The sequence below is a fragment of the Actinia tenebrosa genome, unplaced genomic scaffold (assembly GCF_029948245.1).
Source record: "Actinia tenebrosa isolate PJP-AT-01 unplaced genomic scaffold, QUT_ActTen_1.0 PGA_scaffold2__45_contigs__length_23673736, whole genome shotgun sequence".
Classification (NCBI taxonomy): Eukaryota; Metazoa; Cnidaria; class Anthozoa; order Actiniaria; family Actiniidae; genus Actinia; species Actinia tenebrosa.
In genome coordinates, this window is record NW_028292579.1 from 13,277,087 (window position 1) to 13,294,120 (window position 17,034).

At 37.2% G+C, this 17,034-nt stretch overlaps 1 protein-coding gene and 1 pseudogene across 1 annotated transcript; one reads left to right on the plus strand and one right to left on the minus strand.

Moving 5' to 3' along the window:
• Positions 1 to 702: 702 nt before the first annotated feature.
• LOC116304273 (histamine H2 receptor-like) lies at positions 703 to 2,384 on the plus strand (annotated as a pseudogene).
• Positions 2,385 to 5,354: 2,970 nt separating this feature from the next.
• Positions 5,355 to 16,039, minus strand: LOC116304276 (uncharacterized). Its single transcript, XM_031713984.1, has 9 exons — positions 15,897 to 16,039; positions 14,664 to 14,741; positions 12,249 to 12,335; positions 11,809 to 11,936; positions 9,009 to 9,213; positions 8,500 to 8,760; positions 7,183 to 7,332; positions 5,733 to 5,947; positions 5,355 to 5,448 (listed from the first exon to the last, which is right to left on the minus strand). The coding sequence occupies exons 1-8, from the start codon at positions 15,946 to 15,948 to the stop codon at positions 5,769 to 5,771; spliced, it is 1,140 nt and encodes a 379-aa protein (XP_031569844.1). The 5' UTR covers positions 15,949 to 16,039; the 3' UTR covers positions 5,355 to 5,448; positions 5,733 to 5,768.
• Positions 16,040 to 17,034: the final 995 nt, after the last annotated feature.

The window sequence follows — 17,034 nt, forward strand, 5'->3', positions numbered from 1 at the left end:
AATAAATGAAATAAAATTATCTCCAGTATAAGGACGCTTAGCACAATTAACACAGAAAAATTTCTTGACTTTTTCAATCTAAAATTTGAATCTTAACCTGAATTTTACTTTTCAATTATGACTGGAAACTTACAGATAGTCTGAATTCGGAGGGAAGAGAGACGAAAAGGAAGGAAAATAGAAAGTTGAATTATTACTTCTGGGCGGAACTCCTAGGAAGTCAGTAATATTTTTTGATTATTAAATAAAGCCCCGATAAGCCTCAGTTTGCTAGAAGTGTTCCGGCAGTATCTTAATGTGATGTCGTATCCTACAGCCATTGCTCTTAACACTCGTTCAATTTGAAGTCAACCGCCAAAAGTTGTATTGTTTTTAAGCCAGCTGAATAACATGAAAACTCGCGAGCTGACACTGAGGTGTCAATCACAATAATCCGGTACTAAGAACTCATCCGGTGGATCTGACATCTTGAAACATTTCAATAACATTGAGCTAGAAATGATAGCATTTGAAAGCAATTATTTTTGTGCTTCTTGTTTACAAGCAGACTTAAATAAGATTAGAGAAAAGGAACTTTAAATGAGCATCTGAAAAATCTTCTTATTCCATAAATCGTATTTGAAATAAGTTTCTAATTACAGGTTTCACGACAAAGAAAGAGCTTGGTTGCCTGGATACTAGGTCGGCTTGGTTGGTGCAAGCAGCGAAATTGGCAGGCGGATCGAAAAAGAGACGACGAGGAGTTCGAAAGATAAAGGAGTAAAGTAATTTGGAAAGACGAAAGAGGCTAGAGACGAAGGGACACTACACTTGTTTCAAAACAATCCAACATTTTTAGTGTACCTTAGTGATGAACACTACTTCGTCAACTTCCCAGGAAGGACCAGCAGTTGTGGTTGTTTATTCCGTTGCCCTTTTTGTGGTCATCGTGCTTGCACTTTTGGGCAACAGCGTTGTATTTGTAGCATTCTATCGCTCATCAGCACTACATAATGCGAGTGTAGCATTCATCCTATCCTTGGCTGTCACTGACATTTTAGTAGCTTCCATATCCATCCCAATTTGGCTGTCTTTTCAACTCAACCAGTGCTTTTATTTATCGAACGTCCTTTGTAACAAAACAACGTACACTGTTTGGAAATGTGTTGATGTCTTATTCTCCACCGGCTTCCATCATGAATCTGTGTGCTATCAGTATCGATAAATTTATTGTCATTACTAAACCACTTCATTATCCAAACATAATGACTTCCAAACGTGCAAACATTGCTCTCGCAGCGATCTGGATTTTCGCTGTTTCGCTGGCTGCTTTGGTTACTGTCCACTGGGATTTTTTCCCTACATTTGTATTTATTGTATCTTTTATTTTTCCATCATTCATCATGATTTATTCATACTCTCGTATTTTCAAGACCGCTTTATCTCAAGCAAGGCGTGTGTTTCCGATTCGCCAGACTTACTACTTCAAAAGGGAGCTTAAGGCAGCTAAAACTCTTGCCATCGTAATGGGAACTTTTATCGCTTGTTGGGCACCATTTTTCTTGGTCAATCTCATAGTAAGCTATCGTCCAGACCTATTTCCCAGTGCCGTCACAACAGCAGGAATAAAACTGCTACACTATATCAACTCAGCTTTAAATCCTCTCATTTATTCGTTGTCCAATAAGGAATTTCGCTACAAAATTCTTAGAGTTTTGCCCTGCAAATTAGGAAGAAGAAATAACACTCACATGATTGACCGAGTGGTATTTTGGTCAACAACTTTCTCTCAAAGTGCTGATCTTGGGAACACGAGTTTTCCTCGTCAAAAAAGCCTAAGAGTGAATCGAAAAGAGTAAGAAAAGCATTAAGAACCATGCTTTAGTATTAGCGACAGAGTAAGTATTTGAATTAAAACACATTCCAGTTTATTGCACTAACTAGGAAATCACTTTCTGTAGCGGAAACCACCATTTGTCAAAGTCCAAACAATCGTTTCCTTTATGCCAAAAGAACAAATTAAGACCTGAGCTGTAAAAAATCGTTAAGAATATAATGATGGGAACAGAAAATGAAATGGCAGCTAGATAAATCTTCCAAGCTTTCTTCAAACATGTAACCCTATTTCAACTTTTCATGTTTTTGTTGGTCTTGAAATAAGGGCAAATTTATATACCACATATGTACATGGCCGTACAATAAATTAGTTGTGAAAATAAATATCAAAACGAGGGGTCGAGGGAATTAGAAAGCATTGCCCAGAATGTATAACCTAAACTGTATAACACCAGTCAGGACTGCGCTGATGCAATAATTAACTCTTTTGTATTGAGTTTTGCTGTTTGAATGGATGCGCAAACTATTTTTCGGCTGCTATGTTGGTGCATGAATCGACTGTATTATAAATTGACTGTATAGTATTCTCGGGATAATCATTATAAAGATGTTATTTACATTCAAGTTATTCATTTACGGCACTCAGTGAAGCTGAAGTATACTAAATACATCTTATAATAGCAGTGTTTTACTTAACTATGCTATAAGAGAAAACTGCATGACTTAGCTTTATATAATTAATAAAGAAGCACTGCACCAGGAGAATATCTTTAAACTCAAGCAAAATTCATTATTCCTTGATTATTTTGAGTTTACTCTTTCCTTTTCCAGAAATGCAAAAGATTATAAATTTGATTGGCGTTTGTTGTTAATTCAGTTGCGCGCGATCCCCTTGCTGAACGTGGAACGTGGAATGCCGAATGGTTTATTGAGTTAACCGGCGTTTCATAAATGAAGTTACTCTAGCTATCGCTACTCTTCGTCAGTTATTCCATTAATCCATACCTCTACCCATGCATCTATACACCCTATTATCTGTCCATCCATTCCATCCACACGAATCATATCCACATCAACCTTTTCGTCTCATGGTGTCTCAAAATACTAACCATTAAATAAACTAAATAGAGATGAATCAAATATTAAGAGCTTGATCGTTTTTATTCAAGACTTTCCATATGATACGAGCGAGTGTGATATGGTATGATATGGAAAACGAGAGAATAAAAAGATATTAGGGTCTTAACATGTGATAATTTGTTTATTACACGTTTAGGATCGATGCTAGATCAAAACTCACAGTTTCCAGTTCACTGTGAAGTGATATCGTATCACTTCACTGATATGGTTTTTATTCATGGCTTTATCACACGGATATCGATATGATACAAAGAAATAACGCTTTTGTCCAACATAACTAAACCCTGTAAGTACTATTTTTTTTAAAAAAAAAAAAAAGAATCCTTGATCCGAAATTTTCATTCTAACTTTTTGTAAGTTGTGACTAGATGGAGTCAATTATATTTCGCCAATCAGGTATAATGTCTACAGAGCCTTGAGATTATCGAAGAAAGTAAAAAGAAAAGAAAAGAAAAGAAAAAGGGAAAAAAGAAGAAACAAACGAACAAAAAAGACGAGGAAAAAAGAAGAGAAAAGAAAAGAGGTCTCTGGTTTCAATTGGTAAAATGTGGGAATCTGGTTGCAAATATGAGACGCTCGCTTTTGAGGTCGATATTTGCTGACAATGCTTTATTCAAAGACAAAAATGGTTCATCATGATTCAAAAATACTAAAAGTAGAATTAGTCTTATTATTAGGAAGTCCTACTTTGAAAAGTCAGGGGGGAAATTAGCGTCGATTTTAATTAACACAAGTTGATGTGAACTTCAAAGGGAAAGTCAAACCTAAAACCAGATGTGTAAACAACTCCTTTATTGCCTTTTATAATTGTATTTCAACATCCTTTATGGTTGATTATTAGAACACTAGTCCTTAGTATATTAAAAAAGAAAGAAAAAAAGAAGAACAGCCGATCAGTCTTTAGGATAGAAAACGTTATCAATGTTGGATCACCCAGGGAAGCTCAAGGTAATCTGCTATCATTAGCCCTAAGAACATGTAATAGAATCTACCAATCCACACACGAAAAGCCTACTGCAGGAGTTTTGTTACGCACTTGTTAAGGCTACCGACAGATCGGATTAATATTTAGAAATAGACTTCGCAATACTTTCAAGACAGTTTCATTGTTTTAAAAAATTGCGTTAATTTTCCTTTCCTGCTTGACTCGAAAGACTTCAATTATCTCCTTCTTCTGAATAAACAACCAAATTAAGCGGCGGCGTCTTCCCAATTCACCCGAGACATCCAATCCAGACTGAATAAACTGCATTGTCCCTTTAAGGTTAAATAAAAATATGACAGGGTAGACAAATGAGCTTCTCGATACAAAAGAATTTCCAAATGAGGACTTGGCACTACAAACTGTTAACAAAAAAAAAAAAAAGGGGTCAATAAAGGTGCCAATGTTTTTGTGATACTGTTTTAAAACTAACTAGACGCTTAGCTTCAGCGATTACTCGTGCCCTAGTACTACTGGAGTACTTGGGTACACTGGGATACCTGGAAAGCGGGGAGTGGAAGACCTGGTTTCAACATGCATGGAGTATTTACTTGGTTGAGCTTCCAAGAATACTGCTAAAGTAGATATTGCATGACATCGAAATATTTGATGTGATTGCTGGAAAAGTTGCGCACCTAGAGAAGTAATGTTAGACATTTACACTTGGGGTCCCTGTGTTGTGATTTATTTGATGTTTTTGATGAAATAAATAAGTGGGCATTAGTCGATCAGCAATGTACAGTAAAACTATGCAGAATTTATGAAGAACAGGGAACACGAGTAAAAAAATTGTACTTCAGTTGAAAGGACCTCTGTGTTAGAAATCTCAAGGAGTTCATACTTACAAGATACATTCGCTAAAAATTGAAATTTTGACCGCCTTAAGGAATATATTTACATTATTAACAAGATATTTGTCGGCATCTATTTCACATGTCCAGACCCTGGTTGGGACGGTTTACTAGTATCAGAGTCTTTGAGAATCTAAAGGAGAATTAAAAAATAAATTGCAAAATTTCGAACCGGCACGAGTGATTAATGGCTCAATCTCTGTTCTTAACGCATTTTTTCTGACGGTTAAGATCATTCATATCTATTAACAACCCCATGCACTTATTATTTACTTTCCATAGTGAGATTTTTTAGATTCTATAATATTTTAGCTGGTTCATTTTAGCTAGTTTTCCGATTCGAAGGCGCGTATGGGTGCATGCGTTAGTCTTTGGCAGTAATCCACATGCGAAGAAAGGGTAAGAGTGTGAAATTTAAAGAGAGCAGAAAGAATATAGACAGCAAAGTTTAAAAAAGTAGGTTAAGGGAAAAAAATAGAAAACGGGAAAAATAAAAAAAATCGGATGGAGAAAAAGATTTCCATGAACGCTATTATGCAAATGCAAGTGCAATCACGAAAAGCGGATTTATCATGTTAGTTCTACTTTATTTTCCTCTCAGTGAAACCCCTTTACAACGCAAAGTGTGTTTGGTGAAGCTATAGCAGGAAACAATAGCATCTGAAACAAAATAACATTGTTATTAGATCTAAGAATGTTATTCAAGTTATTTATCAATTACTTATCAATTTTCTATAAACTCGTGTACTTTGATTTGTTATTGCAAAAAGATGAGATGCGCGTTAGAATTATCGCTATTTTTTATTATGTCCCAGTCTGTCCCATACATGTCCGGCCCATTCTCCTTACAAAGGTGTTCCACCGATTTTAAACTCCCAAACAATTATTTTTGCAGCAAAGTAACTGGTATGATATTACCCTAGTGTATCTATTGTCAAACACACCTTTTGTTTGTCTTATTTAGAGAAGATCTGTTTTAATCACTCTAGTACTTGATAAACGTAGTTGGCGAGTTCTCCTCCCACACCATTCCAGCAGTTGACGCTGTAGCCGTGCTTCCGGTATAAGTTCTCGTCATTAGATGCCCAGCATTCACCATAATACTGAACGGAGAAGTATCTAAAGCCGGCTTGCTTAGCGGCTTCGTAGCAATCCAACACTTGAAAATAAATAGAAATATGCAAAGTGAGCTGCTTTCTTTTTGGTCTTTGTTAAACTGGTTCAGCCACCTTCCAAAAACAGTCATACCATCATAAGCTAAGACTTTTTGGGCAAAGTGAGGGAATGTTTATAAGTATCAGTTGCTGCTCAGAGTATTTTCAAACTTCCTTCCAAACACCCCTTCGCCGAAGAAAAAAAATTGATTTACAATTTTGGTCAATCATTAAGTGCATGTCATTAGTTGGTCAGTATTAGAACCTTATTCAACTTTACGTTGGATTTCAAGTAACGTCATGACTGTCAAGTTTTAGGTATTAAACTAAAACGTCTCTGTCTTTCTAGCATTAACTAATGAATGATATTAAAACATTCGATTTTTAGAAAATAAATTTAACAATTCTAAAACCTTGTTTCATATTTCCTCCTCTTCAACGCCAAAAGTACCAAAACCATGTAACCTCCCTATTCGACTCAGATAATAAATAACTCAGTTTATGGTTTTACAGGGGCGGCGGAAGCTGAAAAATTTTGGGGGGGCACTCCAATATTTCACGGTACCTTGAAATGACCCCCCCCCCCCCTCCCTGTTTAGCTTGATTACAAACGTGTATGTGTGATATTTCAATCAGTAACATTTTGCGCGCATTAAACCACTTGCAATTGTGCTGAGAGACACAAAAATGATGCAAGTCGTCGCTAGATATATCGTATATTTTTTAGATACAGAAAATTATGTAATATCAAAATAATAAATAATGGTAATCATAACCAAATCTCATGCGTTTTTTTTGTTTGTGTGAGGCATTATATTCTGGGGGGGCCAGGCCCCCCCAAAAAATCTAGTGGGGGGGCCAGTGCCCCCCCGGCCCCCCCGCTTCCGCCGCCCCTGTTTTAATAATAATAGGTTTTGAGCTGGATCGAGGTACTTGCATGGAACGTACAATCAGTGAAACATGGCAACGAGATTTTGATATGGCTTCTCCGATTAGCTCATTTTAATTCATAAAAGGAAATAAAAAAATTGTGTCCTTTTCATCTAATATTACAATTAACTTATATGATATGCAACTTATATGATATAGGTCTTTAAGGAACTTCCTAATGCCGCTATTTGAATGTATATATATAGAAATACAATTTTAAAATTTTATCATATTAAAAATTATGACCACTGACCGCCATCCACTGACCGAATACGATGCGAATTATTAATAGGTACGTTTGAAAAGCTACCTGTTTTGTCCATGTTAAACCAGTCAATTTTATATCTGAGGTTCACGATGATCTTGTTCATTGTCCGGTCCGCCTCAACATCAGTCCAGCATCCAAGATCCTTCCATGGCGCAAATCTGTACACGAAGTTCGTATAATGCATGCCGGTACCTGCATGGCGACAACAAAAGCATTCAACTATCAAGTTGGCCCAATTTTTTACGAAATAAGGTTGAAGTCAGTATTAGAATTTGCACAAATTAGTATGTTCAGTAGTTCAATTTTCCGGGCAATTTGCATACGAAACTAAAAGCCGGGTTTGGATTTGGTTCACGGGTATATGGCATGCACTCTAGCCATACCTAGCCATACCTAGTATGGCATGCACTCTAGCCATACCTAGCCATACCTAGCCATACCTAGTATGGCATGCATTCTAGCCATACCTAGCCATACCTAGCCACACCTAGCCATACCTAGCCACACCTAGCCATACCTAGCCACACCTAGCCACACCTAACCATACCTAGCCACACCTAGCCACACCTAGCCACACCTAGCCACACCTAGCCACACCTAGCCACACCTAGCCATACCTAGCCACACCTAGCCATACCTAGCCACACCTAGCCACACCTAGCCACACCTAGCCACACCTAGCCACACCTAGCCATACCTAGCCATACCTAGCCATACCTAGCCATACCTAGCCATACCTAGCCATACCTAGCCATACCTAGCCATACCTAGCCATACCTAGCCATACCTAGCCATACCTAGCCATACCTAGCCATACCTAGCCATACCTAGCCATACCTAGCCATACCTAGCCATACCTAGCCATACCTAGCCATACCTAGCCATACCTAGCCATACCTAGCCATACCTAGCCATACCTAGCCATACCTAGCCATACCTAGCCATACCTAGCCATACCTAGCCATACCTAGCCTAGCCATACCTAGCCATACCTAGCCATACCTAGCCATACCTAGCCATACCTAGCCATACCTAGCCATACTAGCCATACCTAGCCATACCTAGCCATACCTAGCCATACCTAGCCATACCTAGCCATACCTAGCCATACCTACCCTTGTACCTAAATGACACTTAATTTTCAATATATGTTAACGATTATGATTTCAAACAAAACTATGTATGTATTTATGTCGAATTTCGTTGTAATGAAAAGTCATTTGATCCGTTGCTCTCTACGGCTTTATTCTCTCGCCCTCTCATTCTGTCTGTCTTTATCTCGCTCTCACAAAGTATTTATTAGAATTCCGGTTTATTCCATTTTCATGTCAAACCTTCTACTGTAAATTATGGCTTTACCTTCGAAACAATCTTTACTTTCAGCTTTCCCGTGCATATGATATCGCGTTGCTCCCTCTTTATCCACCCAACACTCGCCATAAAACTGAATACCAAAATATTGGTATCCACCTTCGTGTGCACGTTCGGCACACTTCGTTACCATACTACGGACATTATACCAATCGATTTCGTCTCGTAAGTTGGCGATCAGATGCCGAAGAGCTCTGTTCGGCTCATTCTGATCTTTGTAACAGCCAACCTCGATGATGGCAGGTAAGCCTACGAATGGAGATACAACTTCTTAGAATGACAGGAAAAAATATTTTTTTTGTAGTTTAAGCATTTCATGTTTTTGGGTTAGTAGCCCTCGGTAGCATCTGTCAAAACTGATCTGCGTAACTCGTTCTATTTCACATCAATAGTTTATATAAGTGATAAAGCCGTGAATAATACCCAGAGCAGCAAAGTGATAGAGATTATCACATATTATCACTCTTAACTAAAGTCTCCGCTGTCATTATTTTTACCAGTGTGAAGACATTTGACGCCAGCATCATCAGCATGTGTACACCCTTGAGTACCCTTCTCGTGGTCCCGTTTGCAATTCCATACAGAGAGTTCTTCACCACTACATTGTAACCCTCCCATCCAGATGTCGCCAACTCCTTGACCGTATTTAGCTTTTCTAGACTCGTGGACAGCTTTGACCATACCAAGCTCGTTACAAACAACCTATGTAATTATAATGCATTGGTATATATATCTGAAAGTGGGATTACGAAAAGGAACATGTAGCAGGATCATATCCCTAAAACAGATTCGATTGCTTTTTGTAAGCTACCAAGGAATTTTATTGCCAGAAAAGGTTGATGCTGGTATATCATGACCCATAATATCAAACTAGACTTATTGAGGGTATAATACAAACCGGGTACGTAATGCTCTTTCTATTCAACTCTCTTTGTATTTCTGAAGATGGCAAACGTTTTGCCGAAACATGTTAATAGTCAAAGAAAAATAAAAGTTTACCTCAGTTTACGAAGCGTCGTTTGTTTTAATTTAGAATATAGAAAATAGAAATTCTTATCGGGATACGACGGGGATTGAACCCACAAACAGGAAAAAAATCAATTCCACTGTGCTATACCACCGAGACATCCGCATGCAGAGGAGATGCGTCTTATGGACTTCAGACGGCAGTTAAGGTGGCTCGACCCCCTCACGCTTGACCGCTACCTTCCACTTTTGGAACGCTAGTGCATAAACGTCTTTTATCCTATTGCAAATCTTTTTTGCACATAAGTCACATAAAGATTGAATTAATGTTTCATGCAGTTTTTTATGAGATCGGACGTCATAACACGTGATTATGATGAAATATTTGATTTCGTTTAGAAAATAATTTTAGCCTTGCAGATCGTTCGACACTAAAATGCTTCGTACCACATAATTATATACTAGATGCCTCCATTTGTGGGGATTTTTGAAAAAATCTATCTAGCTAATAATGAGATATTTGAGATTATTTAAATATAGTGCATAATCTACTTCAAAACTAAACAATGGATTTCATACGGCCGAAATTAATATTTCAGAGCTATATATTCACAAAAGTTATTGCTCATTCAGTTTTACTCTGTATCTAGTTTTTAAAGGAGCATTTTGAAGGTAATCGACTTATGCGATTTTGTGAAAACTTATAGTGCAGAAGACGGGGTAAACATTTGATGCGCACTTTTCATCGCAGTTTTCTAGTCAATCTTACTAGATCTTCCATTATTCTAAAATTCGCTGATCATTTCTCTCAAAACTACGTCAGGATACAAATTTGAACTTAAACTAATATTAAGCAAAATTGCAAGACTATTGAACTCATTTAAAGCGATCTAAAGCGAACGAGAAATACAGAAAACATTGATCGTTTCCCAACGATTTGATGCTCTGGGAATTCTATTGTTTGCTAATGATCATAACATCAAATTCTTTCGCACCATGCACGGTCTCATCTCGCTTGGCTGCTTTCCGATTTACCCCCGAAGTTTGGTAACAAACAGTTGCTTTTTTATTCAAACGTGGGACGTTTGTCATGATGTACTTTGTCAGTGTGAGTGAATAGAATCGGCAAACATGCCTCAAATTAAAACTTCAAGAAAGAAGCGAGTAAGACTTTTGAGTTTAGATAAAGAACCATACTTCGGGAGTAAATCGGAAAGCAGCCAAGCGAGAGATGAGACCGTGCATGGTGCGAAAGAATTCGGTGTTATGATCATTAGCAAACAATAGAATTCCCAGAGCATCAAATCGTTGGGAAACGATCAATGTTTTCTGTATTTCTCGTTCGCTTTAGATCGCTTTAAATGAGTTCAATAGTCTTGCAATTTTGCTTAATATTAGTTTAAGTTCAAATTTGTATCCTGACGTAGTTTTGAGAGAAATGATCAGCGAATTTTAGAATAATGGAAGATCTAGTAAGATTGACTAGAAAACTGCGATGAAAAGTGCGCATCAAATGTTTACCCCGTCTTCTGCACTATAAGTTTTCACAAAATCGCATAAGTCGATTACCTTCAAAATGCTCCTTTAAAAACTAGATACAGAGTAAAACTGAATGAGCAATAACTTTTGTGAATATATAGCTCTGAAATATTAATTTCGGCCGTATGAAATCCATTGTTCAGTTTTGAAGTAGATTATGCGCTATATTTAAATAATCTCAAATATCTCATTATTAGCTAGATAGATTTTTTCAAAAATCCCCACAAATGGAGGCATCTAGTATATAATTATGTGGTACGAAGCATTTTAGTGTTGAACGATCTGCAAACTAAACGAAATCAAATATTTCATCGCAATCACGTGTTATGACGTCCGATCTCATAAAAAACTGCATGAAACATTAATTCAATCTTTATGTGACTTATGTGCAAAAAAGATTTGCAATAGGATAAAAGACGTTTATGCACTAGCGTTCCAAAAGTGGAAGGTAGCGGTCAAGCGTGAGGGGGTCGAGCCACCTTAAGGCCTTCCGCCCTTGGGTGTACGAATTACGCAAGAAAATGTTCTAGCCGGGGAACTATCAGGGGAGAGACTAGCCGGCCCCTAGACCATACCTACAGCTAATCCCTTGCCCTCTGAAACGCACGGAATCGTTGCAATTTTGATGTTAAAAGTCTAGATTTCTTGGTTTGAAATGGTGCTGATGATGAAAAGTTTACCACAAAGAGGTGTCAAATTCCAGTCATCATTACACATGAGTTTGGCATAGGTTAACCGATGTTTCCAAACCTACCCAGACCTAGACGATTATATTGTTTTTATAGTGTTTACCTGTGCATCCTGAAAGTCCCAATCTTTATCACATACGGTACCCCATCTTCCGTTGTTGTATACTTCTACTCGACCTGTACCATTGCCTTCTTTGAGAATGTCTGGACGGTTTAAACGAATTGCATTGGCTATTGAGGATAGTCAATCAAATAAGACAGAAGTTTTAAAAACATAATTGTATACATTTTAGGATTCCAGAAAACAAAAACAAAAACAGATTGCGGGAGTCCTGTGGAATTTTAAGCGCGAAAGCCAGACTTTGGCTTGATTTGTTTACAAGAGAAACTTTGTTAGCGCTTTACAAACACTTTTCATCAGTTATATAAGCCAGTATTTAAAAAATCATAACTTAAAACCCAATTTCTCAAAAAGAACAACAAAGGTACTTTGGTTACATTGAAAATATTTTTACGGCAAGTTAGCTTATTAGAAACTCTTACCGCGGATTGGTCCAATGGCCCTTTTAGACAACCAGCTTTTAGTGAACAGACTTACTTCTCGCTTCGATCGACCGTCCGACAACCGACCTGCATCAAAAAATATGTAATAAAGATATATAATCTGATTATAAGTAATACAACATGGGAGTAAGCGAAAGTCATAGGGATTTGAACCCTTTGACTACTATGACGCCAGAAACCGCAGGTACTAACTAACGCATCTAAGTTGGAAAAATTCCACATTCAACAATTTTGAGCGATTTGCCCTGAATGCCAGGCTAGAATTTTCACTAGTAAACAAAAAACTTTTTTCAAATAAAAAAATGCGGAGAAATGTACATCCAAAATGCTAACAAAAACTCTTTTAAACATTATAGCAAATTGTGAAAAGCTATGCACTTTCAAAACGTTTTCTCTAAGATGGCAGCTTTCGATATTCTGGTTGAGTAATCAAGCACAAACGATCCAAGTCGAGGCTCCGGGGAAACATTAGCGTAATCATAGTTGTTCTTTTGTTTCCCCTGAGCCTCGACTCAGATTGTTTTGTTCTTGGTCACTCAACCAGAATATCCACGAAAGTTGTCACTCCTGCGTTCTTTATTACTGAACCGGTGGAGTACGGAAAAAGTGTTTTAACATGCTGACACACGGTGCAACATTGCATGCAACATTGCACGGAACAGGAATGTTGCAGCGTGAGTACCCCTGAAACTTGTTGCATGCAACGTTGCTTTTGTTGCAATGTGTGTCACTCCGATTCAAATTTGTTGCTTGCAATGTTGGGTGCAATGTTGCACCGTGCGTCGGAACCTTTAATATCCCTGAGCACCATGGTATTAGGGACCACAGGGAGCCCAAGACTTACTAGTCTCCCCCACAGCCGCTTTCAGTGTCGTCACACAACGCTTTCTCCCCTGAGTAGCTCTCAGGGGAGAAAGCGTTGCGTGACGACACTGAAAGCGGCTGTGGGGGAGACTAAAGACCTACTTGCTTACAAGATTTCGAGATGATGCAGTTTTGTCCTGAAAAAGTCCGGAAATCTCCAAAATTTCAAGTTAAATGAAAGAAATCCATCATAATTTTCACTAAACCTGATATCGTGTTGAATTATCTGTAGTTATCTTTCATTTTTCAAAGTAAAACCAACCAAAAAAGAAAAAAAAATGTCGACCATAGTAGACTTTGTGGAAGGAATTTTCCAGAACAAAACTAGTCCTGTGGGGTGGCTGGTGGTGGGTCGAGTACACGTTACAAAAATCCTGTGCGGGAGAGTAATAAAGTCGAAATTCGTTCTCGCCCGAGTCCTACGCAGGTAAGAACCTTGACATAACATGGCGGAAACTTTTCTGCAAGCGAAAGACAAAAACATTGGAAAAAGTGCCAAAAGAGTTTTAAATAAATTAGTTCTCCACATTAGGGATCATTTTGATCAAGTTTTTTTTGTGGAGTTCGAGGTTTAAAATACGATGAAATCGTGGTTTAAATTGAGTTATTTGTTCAAATATGGCGACTGTAGTTTCCTCCCTTGTCAAAGTAAATACACATAAGATCGACATTAGATACCATAGGAAAATTATATAGGAAAACATAAGCGCACGCGAAAAATTGTTCTAGTGCATTTTTTATTTTTTTTACTCTCGCATTACGAAGGACATTATCTTGACCTCGAATTAAAATAATAATAATAATAATAATAATAATAATAATTTTTATAATTTTATTTTCACCATTCACTTTAATATAAATTGGGCTCCCTGTGGTTTTCCTATATAATTATAATTGTGTTAGGACTGTTATTATTGTTATTAATTATACAGCTTCTCATTAATCTCATATAGGTTTAATTTCTTAATTGGACAGGTCTTGTTGATATTGTATATAATTAATAGGTAATGGGATTTCATGCTCCCCAATCAAGAAATAATTAGACTCAAAAAATTCCTCTGACTGCCAAATTGGTCTCGGCCTACGGCCTCATCCAATTTTATCAGTCCTCGGGATTTTCCTCGTCCAATTATTTCTTGATTGGACAGTCATGATAAAAGCATTAAATCGTCCCCTAAAAGAGCCAAAAGAGCCCAAAAGCCCCATGATGCAGCGCATTTTGCAACTCCGGCAAGCCTATTAAAAGCTGCCATTCAGCTTTCTGTAATTCTACAACGAAACGGTACTTTAGGTTTATGCTGATAGATTTTGATAAAAAGACTTGATTTTTTACAACTTGACCAATAGTTTACGGAAACATACAATAAATTAAACAAAATACACATATATACATATAATAATAATAATAATAATAATAATAATAATAATAATAATAATAATAATAATAATAATAAACTTTATTTAAGTCTCTATCTTCTAGCCGGGCACAAGTACCCTACTAATCGGGGAGACTAAAAATATATAATGTACCAACGCCTTGGTCGATGGCCTCCTGTCTGTCTTTGGTAAACTGTGAAAGGGTAGACAAGAAGTTCTGTTCGCTATTATCTAAAATCATACAAGACAACAAAGTTCAAACAGTGAACTTTTAGAGAGAGTAAATACCAAGATGTAATTAGAAATTTATTGTTCGGGTCAAATACTTGAAAAAAGAAAGATCTAACTTGGACGAGAAAGATCTAACTTGGACGATGAACGAAGATTCGAATACGTATTGAATAAATCATTGATATGAAAAAACAGCTAACCAAGGCTCTCCACTTTTATAAGAAAATTTATGTAGTGAATTCGATTTAGCTAAAATTTTGTAGGTTTCGCTAAGATTTTGGGAATATATATAAAAAAAAAAGAAATATACTTACCGTCTTGTATTAAAAGTTTTTGATTTTACGCGTTTTTTAGCCATTTTAGGTACCCCTCCACTTTTCTCCCCTATATAATCTAAATGTTGGAAACTTCGGCGTATTCCAACGGCTCCAAGTCACTCTACTTAATTCAGCTCCATTTTTTGACCAAAAACGCGGTCTCTCCCAGATTTAAACCCATAAGGCAAAAAAGGATGTCCAAAAAGTCCTAAAAGGTAAGTCAAAGACCAAAATAATCTCGAAGCTCATTGTACGAATTCCAGCAAAAGGGCATTCAAATTTTTGACTATGGGAGAGTACCCATAAAATTTTGAATGCCCTTTTGTTGGAATTCTTCCAATCAGTTTCCAGATCATGTTGGTCTTTGAAGTAACGCCGTCGTATCCTTCCAAGATGTTGGCAAGTGGTATTAAATAGCGACTGATTTTTAGAAGTCGATTTTCGCATCGACTTACCTTCTAGGACTCTTGGACTCTTTTTCATATACTCGAAATTTTATTTCCAAAATCTTAGCGAAACCCACAAAATTTTAGCAAAATCGAATTTACTACTTTACATTTTCTTATAAAAATGGATAGCCTAGGTTACATGTGAATAAATTCGTAGAGATTTAACATCCCGTGAACAGGTAAACGAGACAAAGGGCGGAACTGGACATCTTTGAACTTATTTCAAATTCTTAAAATGCAACCTTTGAATTTGAAAGTACTTATTTTCTTTTGTGTTAGAAAAAATTTCTCTCTTTCTGCACGAATTTTTGCTTGTTCAAATGTATAGAATAATAAAAAATTATTACATTCATTATAGTATCAAATCAGTGTACTTTATCCGAACTTACCAGCAATAGCCAGAGAGAGAAGCGCTAAAAGGAAGACTATAGTTAGCTTCATTTTTGAGTGAGGAAATGAGTCTACCTGCAAGTAGCCGAACTCGACCAAAAATGACTTAACAGGTCCTCAAGCACCACGTCTTTACGGAAAATTGTGTTATTTTTTTCCTGTCCGGTATCCTAAAATTCGTGCACTCTGATTGGCTGCGCAAGCGGGAGCCGATATTTTGTCTTTTCTGTCTGCCCGCGGTCTGGTGTCCTGACGTAGGGCTTACATCATTCGTTCGCGCGGGCATGGGATAACGGATTGCCCTCGACCTTGAAAACGGACCTAGACCAAACGGCCTCGTTCCGTCTCACATTCAAGACCTCGGGCACAGTTTTTCTCTATCCGGACCTCCTGGCCGGTGAATAACATAGATATTGTTGTGGCAAAATAAGACTCTCAAAAAAATCGAATAAAGAGTTTTTTTGATTAGTGATTTTGACTCTGGATAGATTGTTAGTCCTTTTTTGTGGCTTGATTATATTTGAAATGCGAAGATAAACAAATTGTGGCCGGAAAACCCAGCCAAGCCGGACTTTTCCGGAGTAATGATGGCTATTTACTCACAAGGGATCGTTAGGAACGATTGAAGTTCGAACTCTGCTATTATTACTCCCAATTTAACACTGAAGACCCCGGTAATTGATTAACGAGACGAACAGAAAACCAAAAAGAAAAAAAAAGCTTAGCGGCAGATATATTGTTGAATGCATTTAGATCAGACATGTGGGAGTTGGATGTAAAATTAGGCTGCTTGTGGAATGTTTGTCAATGCTAATTACGGTTCAAAATGTAATATTTGCACACTAGAAATGTCAATACTTCTGTATCTTTTATGAACGCCAAAAATAATGATATCCTCTAAGGGAAAAAAGATCAAAAAGGCTCTTTTAAATGGATTTTAGAAGCTATGACAAAGAACCACAGCTATGAAACAGGTAGGAAACGGCAGCTATCAACACTTTGGCACACTCATTTCCCGACAGCACCAGGTCGCTCATGCGTCTTTTGCAGAATCGCGTTTTTTCGAAAAAGTGTGTCAAAAAAAATTAGACAAAAGAAAAAACTTTTTATTATATTTCATTTTTTGCTTTTGATGTT

What these genes read in the sequence shown, in the direction of transcription:
- LOC116304276 (XM_031713984.1), bottom strand. Translation starts at nt 15,948, where the DNA reads ATGAAGCTAACTATAGTCTTCCTTTTAGCGCTTCTCTCTCTGGCTATT. An exon ending in TCTCTCTCTGGCTATTGCTG is followed by an intron (nt 14,742 to 15,896) that starts GTAAGTTCGGAT and finishes GTATGATTTTAG; the next exon opens with ATAATAGCGAACAGAACTTC. An exon ending in GGCCATCGACCAAGGCGTTG is followed by an intron (nt 12,336 to 14,663) that starts GTACATTATATA and finishes TTTTTGATGCAG; the next exon opens with GTCGGTTGTCGGACGGTCGA.